Here is an 18,291-nt window from a genome sequence, read left to right as displayed (position 1 = left end):
CAAGATGTGCATGTGTACGTACACGCCGACGACATCGCATTTTGTTCTGCATCGCTAGATTTACACGGATCGTGCCAAACACTAGAGCCCTATATGAGTAGCCTCGAATTGTGGCTTGATGGCATTAGCCTCTCTCCTAATATCAGAAAAAGCGCCATCCTAATTTTTCCTCCAAGCGTTCCTGTGCAAATTTCGATTCTTTATCGACAAGAGAGTATCCCGCAGGTGAATTCACTTAAATATTTGGGTGTTCTGTACAACGAAAAGCTTAATTGGAGTCCGCATATATAGAGCACATTACCTCAAAGGGAGCACGCGCACTAGGATTACTGGTAGACTTAGCAGCAATCGAAAAGGATTACGTCGGCACGCCCTCGTTATGATTTATTGTATGTACTTACCTTCGCCCGATAAAAGAGTTCGGTTACGTTTTGTTTTCTGGCGGACCTTCTTACAAAATTCGGCCTCTGGTTCTAATAGAACGAGGGGGATTACGTTTACGTCTTGGGCTTCCTAAATTTGTCGCGAACGATATCTTATATCAAGAAGCACGCCTGTCTTCTCGTACGGTTTCAAATCCTAACTGGACAAACTTTCCTAAAGATATATGCATCTCCACAGAGGAGGCCACAATATGTTTTCATTATTGAGCCGGCCTCATTTTTTAACCATGCATCAGTGGTCTCGCTTACGTTGCCCTCAAGTTGTTTTCGTACAAAAACTATTGAATCCATTAAATGTTTACCTATGCGAGGTTGGCTTACTAAATTCCTCCGCTTCAGTCCTTAAAATTGAAATTGATGACATTTTCCCAAGCAATGCTATATTTTCCCTATCAATATCTGAATAGTATTTCGGAAGACCACTTTACACATCTGGATACAAAGACCGTGATAGCAGCCGATGTTTCCGTCTGTGAAGAGAAGGCAGGTGTTGACATTGTGTCATCATATATAAATTGTTTTTTTTTTTCATTCGTCTATCTGACCTCACGCCTATCTTTCAGGCGGAATTATTGGCAATTGTCTTAGCGTTACGCAAATTACCATCCACTCTGTTATCAGCCGTAATTTTAAGCGATTGTCTGTCTGTCTGTTCTTCACTAACCACGTCCAATTCGTCAGATTTATTAGAAACTGTCTATTCTTTCCTCCCAAGACATTTACGTCTCGTTCGTTTAGTGTGGGTGCCAGGCCACAAAGGTCTAGCCTTAAATGAATATGCAGATGCACGCGGAGTTGCATCCCACGATGGTCCAATAATCCGTGACTTTGTTCCATCCTGGGCTTGCCTTTATGTACAGTCGGTTTCACACTTAGGGGAAAACTCGGATCCCCTATCAATGCGCTCCGAGTTTTCCCCTAAGTGTGAAACAGACTGCACATACCTGTAACCTTATTCTATGTTTTATACTGTGCCCCGACTTGACCTTAGTGTAACTTTGCGACTGGACCTTGTGTTCACGTTTCCTTTTTTTTTTATGCAGCACTTCTTGCGAGCTGTCTATAGTGCTTTATGTGACTTGACTTTAGGACCGAGCGTGGTTCACTTATTTATGTGACTTGAATTTAACATGAAGTGCGTTTGACTGTTTATGCGAGCTGAATTTGAGTTTGAGTGCATTTCTTTATGCGAATTTTCTCGTCCTGTGGCCTTCATTTGATGTATGTGCAAAGGACTAGCCGGGGCCTCTTAACAATGCCAACATCTCCTAAACATCATGTAATATTAAAAAAAGAATTACGCCTGACCAGAGCGAACTTAATTGTAATTGTAGCCCTGTGTGCTTCGCAAGGCGCCTAGTGTCGTCCACTTCGGTCGTGTCGTCTCGTTCAGCTGTTCTTCAGCGTCTGCTCCCATGCACTCTCGCAGCAAAAGTTCACGATTTAAATAATGAGACCTATAGGAGGCACTACACAGCTTGCTGCAAGGACATCCCAGAGCGATCAGGTATACGCTGCGATGGAATGTCGCAAGTTGTTTCATTCATTCAAGTGCAACAACTACACAGGTCCTCGCGCGAGTTAATTCTCACCTGATTTGCAGCGATGATAGATATATACGGGGTGTTTCACGTAACTTGAACCAAGGATTAACAAAAAAAAAAAGGTGGTTAACTGCAGCTTGGTGAAACTAACGACATATGGTATGCCGTCATGTGGCGCTCCACAAAATATTTTTATACTCCGCTTGATTAGTTAATTAACTGAAATAAATTATTCAAAAGTGTTTACTATTCACTTTATGGTCTTAATCTTAGATAATTGACCTTGGTTAATTAGCTAATTAAGCGGAATATAAGGAATACTTTAAGGCAGCGCCACATGACGGCAAACCATGTGTCGTTGGTTTCATTCAGCTGTGGTTAACCACTTTTCTAAAATACTTGGTTCAAGTTACGTGAAGCACCCCGCTTATATACGGCGCAGCTTCACCAAAAACACAAAATTAAACGCGGAAACTTCCCTCCTTCCCCAATTCTGTTTGCTCTTTCTTCACAAAAGACGCAATATCGACGAACTCCGCGTGCTTCGACATTTTCTTTTTTTTTTATTGCGCGTGTGCAGTCTCCGGGAAAAATTTGAGACGAACGATACGGGAATAATAACTAACGTCGGCCATGCGAGGAATGCTAAAAGGAAAGGGGGCGGGGGGGGGGGGGGGGGGAGGTTGCCGCATCAACGCACGGAATGCGTCAATAGCGTTTAATTAATGCGAGTCCCTTCAGGAATGTTGGCGCCGCTGTGCGTTTGCGGGGTATACAATGCCTCGCCGCCAGCGAGCGGCGCGCCTCACTGCGCAGAAGAAAAAAAAAAAAAAAAGAAAGCGTGTATAAAAGTCGCGGGAAATTCTGTGCTCATGCACACACGCGCACAGATACGAACATAACTCCCCGCTGCCGCGCCACCTTTAGCAAGAAGAGCGCAGGTTTCTTGCTCGTGTGCAGGCGCAACAACGGTGTTCGTATATGTTATACGCGGTACCGTGCATTCATATTTCTTCGACAACGCCAGCGGGAGAACGGCGCGCTGTTGTTATTACCCTGCTTGCCAAGCTTCGCAGGTACACAATACAGATAAGGGGAGAAAAAAAGCGCATGATTGCTTCATAAACGAATACGAAAGCTCGAGAGGCTGTGAATGTGCTTATATATATGCACTAAAGAACAAAGGGAGTGATGATCACTCCCTTCCTTCTTTTTAATTTTAGGGAGTAATTGCTTGAACTTATTCTTAGAAACTTCTTTGACATGTGAGAAACGTCCTTGACATGCGGCCAAGAGCCGCATTGAGAATTTTGCTTCTCTATTCTTGCCTTCTTTTTATCATTCAGATGGCCGAAATATATATTTCTCACTTGAATGATAAAGTTTGGACCAGAAAGAGCTAAATATACTTTTTTTTCCGATTTCATCTCGACACGACCGGCAAATACCTCTTAAAGCTGACCGCATACCCAGGATATATACCGACCTGAAGAAGTCGAAGAAGGTGAACCGGTGACCGTGCTGCTCGGCGACCCCGGCGCAGACCACGTTGGCCGAGGCGCCGATCAGCGTCCCGTTGCCGCCCAGGCAGGCGCCCCACGCGAGGGCGTACACGAGCGCGGGGCCTTCGGAGAGTCCCGTCACCACCTTGACCATGGCGGTGGTGAACGGGATGTTGTCCATGAGCGACGAGGCGAGCGCCGACACCCACGTCACGATGAGGATGGCCACGGGTCCGCTGCGACTGCGGCCGCAGCGCGCCGATCCACTCCTGCGTGCGCTGGCCGATGAAGTAGATGAGCTGTAGCTCGCCCAGCGCCTCCATCACCACGAAAAGCGCGGCGAAGAACACCAGTGTGGTCCACTCGACGCGCGCCATCACGGACTCCAGGTCGTCCAGGTCGGCCAGGACCAGGAGCAGCAGCGCGCCCAGGACAGCGATCCAGCCTGCGCGCACCGCGAACCCTTGAAACTCCCAATTCGCAGATTGAACAGAGAGAGAGAGAGAGAAGAGAGAGAAACGAAGAGGGAAAGGCAGGAAGGTTAACCAAGGACGTGCCCGGTTGGCTACCCTACACTTGGGCAGGGGGAAACGGGAAGAATAGACAAGGAGAGAAAAGAAAAACAATAGTCAATCATTCGCAGAGTCAGTCACAGAGGAATGTCCGCTGTCACAAGCGTTCGTATAATCCAGGAACCGACGGGCTAACTTTTTATGTCAGTTACTAGAATATTGTCACAACGCTCAAAGCAAGGTGGAAGAAGGAGAGCACGAGCTTGGGCTGAGAACGGCGACGTTGAGGACTTGCCTGTTCTGCCTGTCTTCTGTATGCAACCTGAAAATAGATTCCCCTGTTTCTTTAACCCTTGCGCACAGTTCGGTGAAGGTGCGGCCGGTAGTCCACACAGAAACGCCAGGAGTTGTCCTTCTTCTTAACTAATAACTTCTTAACTAAAATATAAAGCGGACGGGAACTGAAGCTAAATACCGCATTGGGGAAATTCACTGTAGATTTTAAATGTAGATTGATGACCACGGACGTCCGAACGAGTGCGGCAACAAGGACCGGCTCAACACCGCCAGCCACCGAGCCTTGCTTATACAGCCACGGGCGAGTCGGAAGAGGAACGGCGCCCTCTGAAACTATAGACAACCCATGGCGTCCGCAACTGTGTTCATGCAGCTGTGGCAAAGTGTGTTTAGTAGAAATATAACATCGAAAAGGGAAATTAAAGTGGACGGAAAGACAACTTGCTCCCTTATTGTTTCTATATTTCAATGAACACAATAGTTATTATTTTCCGCGATGTGTTCCTCGACTCCGTTGTCTGCTCGCTTTGTATGGTGGTAGCTAACGGTTGCAATTTATACCAAGTTAAAGGGCGCGGCTCGTATCACGCGTGAGGTGTCCAATTCCCAGCTCATCATTCCCCAATAGAACAACTAAATGATTGTGAAATATGTACCTTATAAAGGGATTATTAAAAAAAAGAATGAATCTGTGAAATATTGTTAAATATGTAATTAGTTAACAATATTCAATATTAACAATTATTTAACAATGTAAAAATGGCCACGCGACTGGCCGCTCGAGGCACTTCGCGTGTATTCGCGGGCTTCTCTCACGCTCGGAAAAACACTTTTATGTGTCGCGTATTAAGCAACAGAAAGCTGTATCGGGAGGTTTTCGTGTTGCTCTACAATCTTCTCATTGGCAGTTTTCATCTAATTATAATATTTGAGAAGTCGATTAATTAATTAAGACTAATTATGCAATTAGGCGGAATGCAAAAAATAATCTGAGTATCTCTAAGCGACGCTCGGGATGCAGCAGACGACAGCATGCACTTTGCAGCCAGGATGGCTGAAATTCGCGGCTGCGATTTCCCCATTGTTAGGGTGCCAGATCGTTACTCCAGCGGTGGCAGGCGCCGGAAAAGCGCGGGCCTCTATGAGAGCGAACATGTACACGATGCTACCGCAGTTTGGGACAACCCAGTCCGCATACTTGACAGATGCGCGCCCCGCAGACAAGCGCAACGAAGCCCATTTATACGAAGCGGAGCTGGTGTTATGTAGCCGCTTTGTTTTGTTGACACGTGACATCACCGAATAAGTGCCTTCAAGTCGCCTCAAGAAGAGTCATTGCAAATTTGTTAATGGAAACACGTACACTATAGTCAAGGATGACACCAAACGCACGGGTGAATAAAAGCGCTAGTTAGAGTTGCACCGCCGATGCAATTCCGCTGCCTGCGTCGACAAACTGCAGTTCGCGCTGCAGTTTTCGCAATTTGAAATTCCCTTAGTGACCTGCTTGTACCTCGTACCTATACTTTTGAGTATTTTTATTTTTCAGAATGTTACGGAAGAGTGAAGCCACGTGATATATTTAGAAGCGGAGTAGCGCTGGCCGAGGTATAGATGCGCGCCGGGGGCAAGACCGGGTTTCGTCCTTTGCGGCGTAGGCATTGCACTCCTATACGCCGCAAAAGTTGATAAGGAAGAATTCATTCGAGTACAAAATACACACGCAAAAGGGCACTCCGCCGTGAAACAAACAAAGCATGCACTCTGCTTGGTAAGCCTACTCAGACACCATTAAACTGCAAAGACTTATCAAAACTGAAGCGAAAATCAAACAGCAATACCATATGCAGCAACTGCAGTGATGCAGAAAACTAAGGCGGACGGCTGCCTCATTTCCCGAGTTCCCTTAGCAAGGCCGCCCCCTTTAGCGCGTCCGTCGGCGCGCACTATGCGCGTTATTTCTTCGATGCGAGGTGCCAGCCGCATCGCATCAAGTGGGAGAAAGGAGGAATCGAATCCGCCGAAGTCGCCTCTTTACTCCAGCGCGGCAGACTTTATGGCAGCGCACTTTTACCATACAATATCTCCATTTACTTGAATGACATGCGTCGTGGACATGCAACTAACCGCGAATCGAATCGTCTAGCGCATTGCACTTACACGTATACCGCATCATGTGTGTAGTGGCGCATGACAGCTGTGGCGTCTGGTTCCCCACCTGCTCGAAACACAAGATTGTATCGCGCTTCAAGAGGGCAAGTGTAGCGCACATCAGCCTTCTCTTTTTCGTCTGTCTCTGTCAATTAGATGGAGGGAACCAGCCATTTGCTCGAATGATCTAAACTCGATACCTCCCTTTCGACCTGCTTCAAGCTTCACCTGACATATTAATGCTATGTGTCTTTATGATTCATTATTCTGATTTGCATGAATGCGATGCACTATACAGCGCGATTATGCACGGCCCTGTATATATGTGTCGCGTTCGTAGCGGCGTTAATGTGGATACGACATGTCGCATCGCATTTCCTGGCGCATCATCCTAATGCAGCTAACGCGTAGTACTTGAAAGGCTTCGTGCAATGACTAGCGGAACGCAAACGCGCGCCTGTTTCTGGAGTCGTGCAGCCATGGTGCACAGACCAGCCGTCTCGCCGTGTCCTGTCCGCGCGATGCGCATGCAGGTCGTTTGAACAAAGCCTCTGTGTACGTTACACTGCCATCATGCATTAAGGTGATGCGTTTTCCTAGCGTATTATATGCCCCGTTTCCAATATTGCGATGCGCTAAAATTATGATGCGATTCGCTCCTGTCGCCATTCGTGTAAACGCGGCTACGGCTAATGCATTCCCCCGCCGGCATCTTCTTTTCTGTTGAGGTTGCGCTCACCCTGCTTAAACTGTATGAGAGCGCTGTTTCATCTCCTTTAGCCAAGCATTGAGGTAAAGCCTTCCACTGCTTGACCCACCTTAGAAATGATTTAGTGTTTTATTTACGAAAACGAAAACATTGGGGAGACAGTGAACTGACGAGAAAGGAGGTTGGCCTGGAAGCGACCTTATAACCGTCTCGCTGGGGTGTGTGCATAGCAACTATGAAGGGAAACATTCTTGCTGATACTGTCCTCCCTACAAACTCTTCCTCGTCGCGATAAAGTCAATCTCTTCTGATTTATTTTGAATTCATCCAAGGTGCTTTGCGAAACAGTGCACCTTGTAAACGACTGGTATGCGTTACAGAAATAACGTTCTCTTTCGCTATGCAGGCAGCCAACGTAAGGGCCTTCCTCCTTCTAGAACGACCACCGCGCGAGTTTAAAACGAATGAGTGATGGCCGAAACGGCAAAAAGCAAACATGTTGAGCTCGTCTCACAATTACGTGCTCCAGGTTTTTGCCGTTTTGAATCTATTCTGCGAAAACGTCGTTCTCAGACGCAAGATTTACAAAAAGAAAACTAAAGAAAAAAAGAAAGCCTCTGGTGTCCAGAAATCGTGCGTATACATTTCTGGCTAATGCGTGCACGCGTGGTTGGTTTAGCTTTAACTACGCGGCACTGCGCGGCACGAGGAAAAAAAAAAAAACAAGAAGTGTGCAGGGTTACCGCAGCAGAACCTGACAAACACGCGCGGCCATCTGTACATGTTATTGTTCGCGCTGTTTATCAACAACCGCAGCCTAGCCTGGAGCGCAGCCCCCGGGCGCGTGTTTTCTCTCATCCCTTCCACGCCTCCTCGGCACATTCCGTGCCTGGCCGACCTGCACGCAGGCCCGTTGAACATAGCTATAGGACCAGACATCCCGAGGCATTGTGCAGAGTCAACAGAAGCAAAGGACACGCCTGTGCCGTTAGCTGTTATACTGCCGTATTTTCTGGGATATAAGCACGAGCAGCCAGGGCATGATGTAAGGCACGTGCTCCACCACGAGCCCCGAGAATGGACCCATTTTAACACAGCGCGGATGAAGCTGCGCGCTCGGCTCATCAGTAAGATCTGCGCGTGCATATACCGCTGTTGAGAACGAATACTGCACGGCAACCTCACTCGATCGCTCGCCACATCAGACTTCAGCAATGCCATTCACCGGGTATCACCGAATCCCGCTTGTAGTCACTCGTCCCTTACCCGCGACTTCGCCTGCCACCCGAACTATCCAGTTGCGAAGCAAAATTATTTTATCGCTTGTGGTTTGGCGTCGCATTTACGAAATCTTCCTCACGGGAATGTCCACTAACGCTGCGCTCTGCGAGCTAGTCTCAGCCGCTTGGATGACAGACCGCTCTCGGAGCAAAAAAAGATCCTGGGACCTTGGCCGTTGCAGTTTTGCATGTTTGCATATGCGCAAGGCCACAAAAGCACTATTGCGCGTCTTGAAGGCGACTGGACTGCACGAACGCCTGCAACTGTAAGCAGAGACTACTCTGCGAGTGCGTTCACACTAATAGCCTCTTCGTCTTGATCGTTACTTATCTATTTTTCCTCATTTACCCACTTGCAGGGTAGCCAACCGGGCGCAGCTTTGGTTAAGCTCTCTGCCTTTACATTTTCTCAGTTCTTCTTTTTCACATATTGTCGCTTCACATGCTGTTTCCTTCATGGAGTCCAACAAATAACAGACGTCGAGTTGCGACACACTTTCTTGCACCAAGAATAGACGACTCTGCTAAATGAAGTGAACCGACAACACGATGTTGGGCCAACTATATAGTAGTTGGTGCACGTTTAGGAATAGAAAAATGTGGCCCAAGCAAAGTAAACAAACAATGTCCGCGTCGTCTTAATCGTCGTTTTGTACACTTTTTTTTTTGCGCCACCCTTTACCAGTCTGAAAGAGCCATGCGCATATATTGGTTCACACCGTCTAGCCGAAGTCATTTACATAACGCATACACAAACAACTGGCTGAGCGCAACAACAAGGCACTGGTCACAGGCGGCGTTTGAAAACAGTGCTCCGCTGACAAACTGTCAGTGGCCGCGGCGCCCACTCTTCTTCTTTTTTTCTTTATTATCAACGACTCGACTGCTTGCAGACCACGTCCGCCACAGCGGCGCACGTCACGTGGCGCATTCCTTTCCCAGTAGAGTATAACACGCCTTACGCACGCCCCTGTCTCGTCCGTGACTCTCCCGGACCTCTCCGGCTGGCTGACGTCAGGCTTGACGCCACGGATTCGCGCTACTGATTAGCGAAAGATTAAACTGCTGCCATAGTGCTTACCTGTTGTCGGGGCACGTAGCTGCTTCCTGCGCCGAGCGAACGTTCACCAGGATAGTTAAGCGAGGCACAAACCTCCTGTCACAACGAAAGCGTGGAGTGCTCAGACACTCCGAGACAACCGTTCCCGGGACCATGGCGATTAGAGGCTTCGGGAGAACGTGTTATCAGCTGACACAAACACGGCCGTGCGTCGAGAATGTCGTCTGTTTTTTTTTCTTTCTTTTCTTTTTTTTACAAGAATGTGTAAGCAGACGTTGGCATCAGCGAACGGCGCCGGTTAGACCTCGCTGCGTGATTAGAACGACGGCAGGCGCATAGCGCTGCTGTCATTGGACTGCAAGTACGTTGGATCACACCGCATATTGGCAGAGTTCTAACCACACATCTGTTGTACATTGTTCAACCATCGCCTCCGAAATCGGGTCGCCTCCAATCTCAGAGGCCATGTTTTAATGCACTCAGTACATCGCTGTTTACGTCACGAGTCAGCAGTGCTATAAAGGCTCGGGATCAGCTAACAAGTTGAACACCAGCAACACCTGGTCGCAGGTGGCAAACCCGCATATGGATGGGGGTGATATGTAAAAATACTGATGTAATTAGATTTACATGTATGCGTTAAATTAGACAACAGGGGTCAAATTTATCCGAAGTTCTCCACTACAGAGTCTCTCATATCAGGTGTTGCTTTGCAGTGTTAAAATCGAATATTCGATCAATCAATCAATCGATCGATCAGTGAATCTCAGCTCTTGATATCGATGGTTGGACATTAGGTCCGGTCGGCTGTTCAATTCATGTCAAAATAAAAAATAGGACGCCGAGTGGGAGAGCGTATAGTTAACAAGCTTTAGACGATCCGGCTTTCATAAGAAAGTCTAGCAATTCATGTTATGAGTACAAGGCTCCCGTACTTTGAAGCCAAAACGTGTAAAGCTTATTAACCACAGCTTTTTTTGGTCGGCGTCATATTTTCTTTCGATTCTTCTTTTTCTTTCTGGGGTTTTACGTGCCAAAACCAGTTCTGATTATGAGGTACGCCGTAGTGGAGGGCTCCGGATTAATTTTGACCACCTGGGGTTCTTTAACGTGCACTACAACGCAAGCACACGGGTGTTTTTGCATTTCGCCTCCATCGAAATGCGGCCGCCACGGCCGGGATTCGATCCCGCGAACTCGTGCTTAGCAGCGCAACGCCTTAGCTAACTGAGCCACCGCGGCGGGTATTTTTCTTTCGATATCGTCGCTTCTGCGAACGTCGTCTCTCACCTAGGCTCAGGTGTAGGTTGGGAAAGCTCTGCATAAAGAAGAGCACAATGACGCATCCCAGCACGATGCCGGTCTTGACCAGCAGACCTCGGTTACGGATCTTGTACTGAAAATGAAAAAGAACAACAATAATTGTAAGAATAATAATAAAGAAGTAAACGAAGCGTGCAACAATACGTCGAGAATGACGCCACATCCCGGCACGTCACGCGACGAAGAAACGCAGCACACGTTCGGCTCCTAATGTAAAAGCAGGTGTAGTCTACCAATAAAACGCATGCATTCCGGGGCAGCGGGCAAACAGCAATATACTATAGCTGCGCAGACGCGCTTAACAAAGCTCGGGAGCGCCGACTGCTGTCGCAACGCATACTAGCTCTAAAATCAGCCTCCCTTCTTCCGTTACAAAATGGTAAACAGAAACAGTAAATCGTTTCAGATTGGTGAAGTATCTTTTCGAGATTTGATTTTCGCTTACTTGGCACAAGGTGCCTATTAGCGGAGAAAATGAAGGGCGACGTTTTGTTTACTTCATTATTTCTTTAAATTTCGCGCACACACCACAGCAGGGGTATACGTTAGCGTGTCGTCACGGATCTTTAAAGTATATCTTATCCAAGTCCAAGCCGTCTTTTTTTCTTTCTTGTTTGAGAAAAACTTCTTCAAATCAAGCTCTATAGAACGGTTCGTAAGACCCAACCTGGCATTCGGCTGAGCCTTCTTTTTTAACAATGCAATACGTTAGTTGTTTATCGATAAGTTATTAACTAGTCGCAAGCAGACGGCGTAAATTTTTTTTAATCATGACGTCACGAGCAGCTAGTGCGGGAACTTCACTGCGTCATTACCACTCGTTCTTTTTCTGTTTTCTATTCGCTTTTAATTATACTGGCGGACTTGTCACCTCCTCGGTTTAAAGGCTACACAGACACGCATAAATTATATAGCTGGAACATGAGATCCGATACTACATTGCTTCACAGTCGTAAATGGAACGAATGACAAAATACGCAATTCGGTAACCGCAACGAATCACTGGTTTCGGTTAACTGCGACTCGTTCCACTTAACTAACCAAACAATAAAAGAAAAGACAGCTGCTGTTTCGAATAAAACTCGCGAATTAACTCGGATCCACATAAAATCCCCGCCCGTTGCGGTTAAAAGTTCTAGAGCCCTGTTTTATATGGAACCTATGTGGAACAAGATTAAGAGTGTAGGAATGGCCAACAGTGCGGCGTGCAATTTGTGCGGGTGTGATGAGACTTGAGCACTTTCTGTGTCACTGCCCATCCTTTGACGCTCAACGACGTACTCTACAAGCTAAACGCAGCATGTTAGATAATAGAGCGCTCTCGGAGGAAAAGATCCTGGGACCATGGCCTATGCATTCTTGCATGCAAAAAGCCAGAAAAGACCTTCTGCACCTCTTGAAGGCTACTGGACTGTACGGACGCTTGTGACAGCGGAGATTCCTCTGAGACTGACTGTTTATTATTTTTCTTCTCTCTCCCTCTTATCTATTCATCCCCTTTCCCCTCCCAAGTGTAGGGTAGCCAACCGGGCACGTACGTCCTTGGTTAACCGCCCTACCTTTACCCTCTTCGATTCTCTCTTTCTTACCAAGACTTGCCAATACAGAGGATTGACACGCGTCCCTATTTATCTTTTTCTGTCATAAGAAATGTTATACGTTATCGCTCGACGGCAAGGCCCGCCTGCACGCATCAGAACATTCTCGCCCGTTGTAGCCGATTCTATATCTGCTGTCTATGTTGTCGCCGAAGCTTGAGTAATCAGATTGTATGTGCGGCACGAAAAAGTGTTGTACTCTCTGGAAGGTGCGCGCGCACCAACGATTACGCTGGAACCTTCGACGAATCATGGATAGATAGCCAACGTGTCTGATCCGTAGATAAGATTTCCGACGATCAGCGAGTGCGCTCGTCGCTATTATTGCGCGGAGTGTTTCTTGCTTTGATGGGCGCAGGTTCGCCCAATAAGCAGTTTCGTGACTTGCGCTGTGCCACTGTGGTTCTTCACCGTCACAACAACGCGACGCTGTATTAACCTTTTGTGGTCCTTTAACAGACAAACGTTTCTTAGAAGGCAGCTCCGATGGGCATGATTGCTAATATGTTTAATATAAATTCTGGGGTATTACGTTCCAACACCAGTATCTCATTATAAGGCACGCCGTAGCGGGTGACTCCGGATTAATTTTTACCATCTCGGGGTGCTTTAACGTGCCCTCAATGCGCGGGACACTGCTAATATGGTCTATAGACCTTCCCGACCACGTCTGTCTGAGCGCCACCAAAAACGTTTACGTTGGGCACATGCTCGAAAGCGGACAGTGACAGCGCGTTCTACGTGAAGCAGCTTGTAACACCGTGAAGAGCTCGTATTCTGACTCGCCAGTACAGGCAACGAGAGCATGCCAGACGACGTTGCACGAAGGTGTGGTGGTGCTACAGGTCAGTTTGGGAGTAAGCAAGGAAGATGGCGTTTTGCACTGAGTGATGAGCACGGGTGAGCCAGTGGCCGTAATGAGCCCAATTACGACGAACTCCGAGTTCCTGAGTTCTCTTGAAGGATGCGATCATTGCTCAGGGGTAAAATGTTTCAAGAGTTTCGCTACTGAATAGTGTCGTTCAGTGATGCGTGTATATAGCTAAAAGGAAGAATACAGTCAATGTATTCGTCTGCTTTTTTTCCCCTCATGGCCACTGCTACATTCGTGGGAATGTTCCTACACTGTTCGTCACAGCGCCTCATTCGTATACAAATACGTAGCCTCAGTAAATTGTAAACAAAGGACCGCTGCCATGCGGGGCGATGCTTAGCAGTGCTTCAAAGAAAAGAGACGGGGACGAACGTATTGGCTCATTGTTCCTTTTCGGTATGCGCCGTGTTGAACCCTAATCTTCGACGGTTCCTTGAGGTAAGTCTTTCGGAGGTATTCCAAGACCTTCAGAAAACTTGCCTCGAGGTATTCATCTTCTCTTTAGACAAAACTAGTGCCGGCGTAGTTGCTTCTAAATTGCGCTAATTAGGCCCGCAAGCTCATTTGCACGCGCTTGTAACGTACGCTATTACGATGACCACCCCTTTTTCCAACGCCAACACTCATCTCATGCATATTAGTGACGCCACATTTTGCAACTTGCATGTGGACAGGATTTTGCAAGTATGCGTGAATGGCGACGTACAGTGCAGGTAAAAAGCGCGGACAAATGTACTGCAATCGCAGTTTCCGTTTGCGTTTCGTCACTTCGAGCAGTAATCATAGAGCTCTCTCAAGGTTATCAAACGTTACCTCTAGGTAACATTTAGTAGCTTGTTCACAATGTAATAAGATCGCGCCCAGCATATATAAGAGCCGCCGACGTGACTCGTTCCTGGCAGCGCCGTATACTGAAACCCACGGCTACGGTGTCGCCTTTTCGTGACGACATCACATCTTGCAGTTTGGTACAACCCATCTTGAGTTAATGGGTGTCGAAATGTTGAACAGCAATTATAAGTGTTCTTTATTTCATTTCTTTTTCGCGTGGTGGCATCAAGTTAGCGCCCCTGTGAACCACACGTAGCACATGAGTGGCGCTGACTAACACTCCCAAGACTTGGTTAATATTCATGAGAACAAATGCCCAGAAAACTGGACGGATGTGTACACCGGCGTGGCTCAATTGGTACAGCGCCGCATGTGTAATGCGGAGGTTGTGGGTTCAGCTACCCCTGGCGGTAATTTGCCTTTCCATTTTCATTTCCTGCACTAAGACAACGAAATTTATCGCAAAATTGACCATCATCATCATCATAACAACAACAAGAACAACAGTTAACTTATCCTATGCCTTCTTTTGGCTTCAGTGTGACGCCTGTGGCCACGGGCTTCACATGATCGCTGAACAACATCTTTGTTTTCCAGATTCGTCTAACAATTGAGTGTAGGACTATTCGGATGCTTAGAAATGAGCCGTATTATCGTACGTGCGTTAGTCATTACTTTCATTATCTCTCGTGTTAATGGCTCACGATGGCGGCTATCCAACGCTTTCTCTAAATCATATATATAGCGCTAAAGGCGTTGCGCATCTGCCAGTACGATCACACTATTAGCAGGGTGAGCGAACGCGGACAAAGGTTGAAGGCACGGGGAGACGGAACACAGGTCTGTCGTTTTCTGAGGGCGCCGTGGCATCCTGCCAAAAAGTGTCGAAACGAGTGGCCTGCCAGCCGTGTCCCATTCGGAAGTAATCGTATCACGTCCACGAAATGCAAGTATCAAAGGCCAGCGAAAAACGCACGGACAATCATGGCGCAGGTCGGTTTCCAAACAGTATAGTGGTGTCATCTCCTAAACTTTTCTGCAGCTGAACGCACTCACAGAGCGCAATTGGAGCGGTTACGGCAGGGGCCGCTCACCCCTGGGCCATCAACGTTTCGAGAAAGGACGCAACCTGCCTGGCGACTGTCATCAGCACGGAAGCGTATCCCCGACACACTCTCCTGACTTGCCTCGGGGAAGACGGGCTTCACTGTCCAACTATATAAAGTGCCACCGAACGCTCTTGTGCCTTCAAAGCCCGATGACAACAGACATGAGGGGCCGTGGCATGTCGCCATGTCAATAGTTACGACAATATAGATGGCGTCTATGACTCCATTTGCATAGTCATAACAGTAGACAGAGAATATCAGTAAGTACACGGCTCAACGAATCAAACGCGATACTCGGAGCACATGGCTGCAGCAGCTTTTTGCACCACCGGTGGACGCTGGCGATACTGAGTTGATGCATTGTGGTATACGACGAAAGCGATAGCTTTTGTGACGCATCTTAACTTCATTTCAGTACTGAAATCTCGGCAGCACCCACTCACGTATAGTAATTGCTCCGTTTTTTTTTTGTTTTTTTTTTTTGTTTTTTTGACAAAGGATGTGCGCGTCGTAATTGAAGGTGCTCTTCTAGTTTGCAAAGATCAAGCTACCAACGCCCTAGCGAGAGACGGTCTTAGTGGAGGGTGTCGAAGAATGTATCAATACTTCTTAAAGCACCGCTATAAAACGCTTCCTAACATTAGCGTTCATATCCGCTAACATTCAGTCACGTTCATCTTACGTTGGCCGGCACTGACCAACAGAAAGGAGGTCTCATTTTCTCCTTCTTTGTTCCTTTCTCTTTCTTTTTTTCGATTATTAAATCTCATTGATCGTCGCTCCCTCTCACCAATGACGTCAGAAAGAGAGCTGCTTATGAAAAAAAAAAAAGCCAGTTCATGCGCACTCGCGTGTGCCGACCTCCGAGGAGCGCAGTCAGGCTGCCAACTCATCTTCCGATTTATTTCAGACAATTTCTAAGCGCTTTTCTCGTTCGGGTGAACACGGCACTCTCGCAATCCGGAATGAAGCCGTCTTGAGACTTTTCGTCGCACCAACCACCATTTCGTCGACCCGTGCGCTGGAATGCGTTTTAGCTATTGCCAGAGCAAACAACAGCAGCCAACAAACAAACAAACAAACAAACAAACAAACAAACAAACAAACAAACAAACAAACAAACAAACAAACAAACAAACAAACAAACAAACAAACAAACAAACAATAGTAGCGTTGTAGCAAAGCGGCCCCGGGGCGTGCACCTTTCGGCATACACACGGCGGCGGCGGCGAGCGAGCGAGGGAAGTGCATGCGCTTGCTTATGTTTGCGGGCCGTTGAACCCGAACAACAACGCAGCAGCGGCGGCGGCGTTGCGTGCGACTGGAGCTTCGTGGCCTGATGTTGCTTGCGCGCGCGTTTGTTGTTCGGGTGCGAGTCTGGGGGGGGGAGGCGGGGAAGGTGATCACGCTGCGCTCACCGCTCTCAGGAAGATTAGGAAAACATCGCGGCCAGCTCGTCTGGTGTGCTACGTGGTGGCTGCAGACACGCCGGCAGATTCCGCGAAGAACAGCACCGCGATGGCTGCCGCCACTACATAAGGCGAAAGCCTCACCGTTCAGTCGACCTTCAACGTCCTTGAGCGAAAACCGTGTCGTCGATGCGAAATCGTACACGATGCCGAGTTGGTGTAGTAACTCACTACACCGACAGGGCATCGTGTCTTACCTATATGCAAACGTCCATGCAACAATTTTGATGGTGCGCGGGTCACCGTCGTCATCGTGTTAATTAAAATAGAGATAATTCAGGCACTCGAACCCACGACCTTTGGTGTTAACCAGGGCGAAGTTAATTAAGGTAGCGTCAATTAAGGCACTCGAAACCGCGACCTTCGGTCGGAGAAAACAAGTAATAAGAAGTAACAACGCATTCGAATGAGACTGTCAAGTAATTTAATGAATGTCTCTTGAGCGCGCAGGATTTCCCCTTCACCTTCTTTGGCGTATGCTAATGTGACTGTCAATTTTAAAAGAGCGGCTTCGCAGTGCCTTGGCGCAAAACATGTCCGTGGGTCTTATGGCATCCATTCTGATTTACTCAAACCGCCTCTTTCTATTCGGGAGTTTCTTGCATAAGATCACCCAACACACCTTACTCCTAGAGACAGGAAAAACGAGAAAAACTTATTTGAGGAAAGGCAGAGAGGAAGCATGCAAAAGCGCATGCTTCCCGTGCATTGGGGGCACGTTAAAGATCCCCTCCCCTGGTGGTCAAAATTAATTCGGAGTCCCTCCCTCCCTCTACGGCGTGCCTCATAATGAAATCGTGGTTTTGGCTCGTAAAACCCCACAATTCAATCCATTCACTCAATTCGCGAGCGACAGTTTGGAGACTCATGGCATCAGCGAAAAAAATTACAATTCCTTCTAACACACCTCTGCTACGTGGAATTGATTGAATACATTACACTGGTCCAACACTCGCGTGTGGGCCGTACCATGCGATTTCAGCCGGCAAGATAAGTTTTTCGCGGCATCATTGGTCTTCAAACGTACATTTCTTTTTCTCGCCTCTCTTTTCGGACTTTCTAATGGCTTATACTGTAGGAGCGAGACGGGGAAACCGACGTGCGCGTGCCAGGCGGATGGGTGCGCGAACCGCCAGACCGACCGTAACGATCCTGCTGGCCGGAACAGCCGCCATGCCTGATGGACCACGCGTTAGCGCGTGTTGTGGAGTGTGTGTGTCGGCGCTAATTGACATACACACACAGCTTCAAGGACTCTCGCACGCCTGCGGGATACATATACCGTGCTCCCAGAACGATGCTGCATATGAATGCTGCGAGTAAACCAGGTGCGGTGGACCGTGGCGGAGGGTGTTCACTATTAATGACGCGACTATACGCGTTGGAACTTCTTCCGCGAATACGTAGGCGCGAACCGCGTGACTGACTCCACGCTTTGTGAAGTCGACAGGGTACACGGTTCTCTCTATGCAGTTATGGTGGGAACTCGCACATCTGTGCATGGCTGTCGAATAGGAATTGCTCCACGCTGCGGCCGTTCGTGCAGTCAACGCAGAGACAGCGACGTAAACTTCGTTTAGCTCTTAGAG

General features: G+C 47.8%; 1 protein-coding gene across 1 annotated transcript in view; it reads right to left on the bottom strand.

The window, feature by feature from the left end:
• LOC119449799 (P protein-like) overlaps positions 1-18,291 on the bottom strand; it is a 244,067-nt gene that overhangs the window by 52,742 nt on the left and 173,034 nt on the right. The window contains 3 exon segments of the mRNA XM_049665447.1: positions 3,474-3,721; positions 3,723-3,934; positions 10,789-10,894. Coding sequence (XP_049521404.1) covers positions 3,474-3,721; positions 3,723-3,934; positions 10,789-10,894 — 566 coding nt within the window.

Source organism: Dermacentor silvarum, chromosome 4, assembly GCF_013339745.2.
Source record: "Dermacentor silvarum isolate Dsil-2018 chromosome 4, BIME_Dsil_1.4, whole genome shotgun sequence".
In the NCBI taxonomy this organism is placed as follows: Eukaryota; Metazoa; Arthropoda; class Arachnida; order Ixodida; family Ixodidae; genus Dermacentor; species Dermacentor silvarum.
This window is presented reverse-complemented; position numbering and strand designations above follow the sequence as displayed.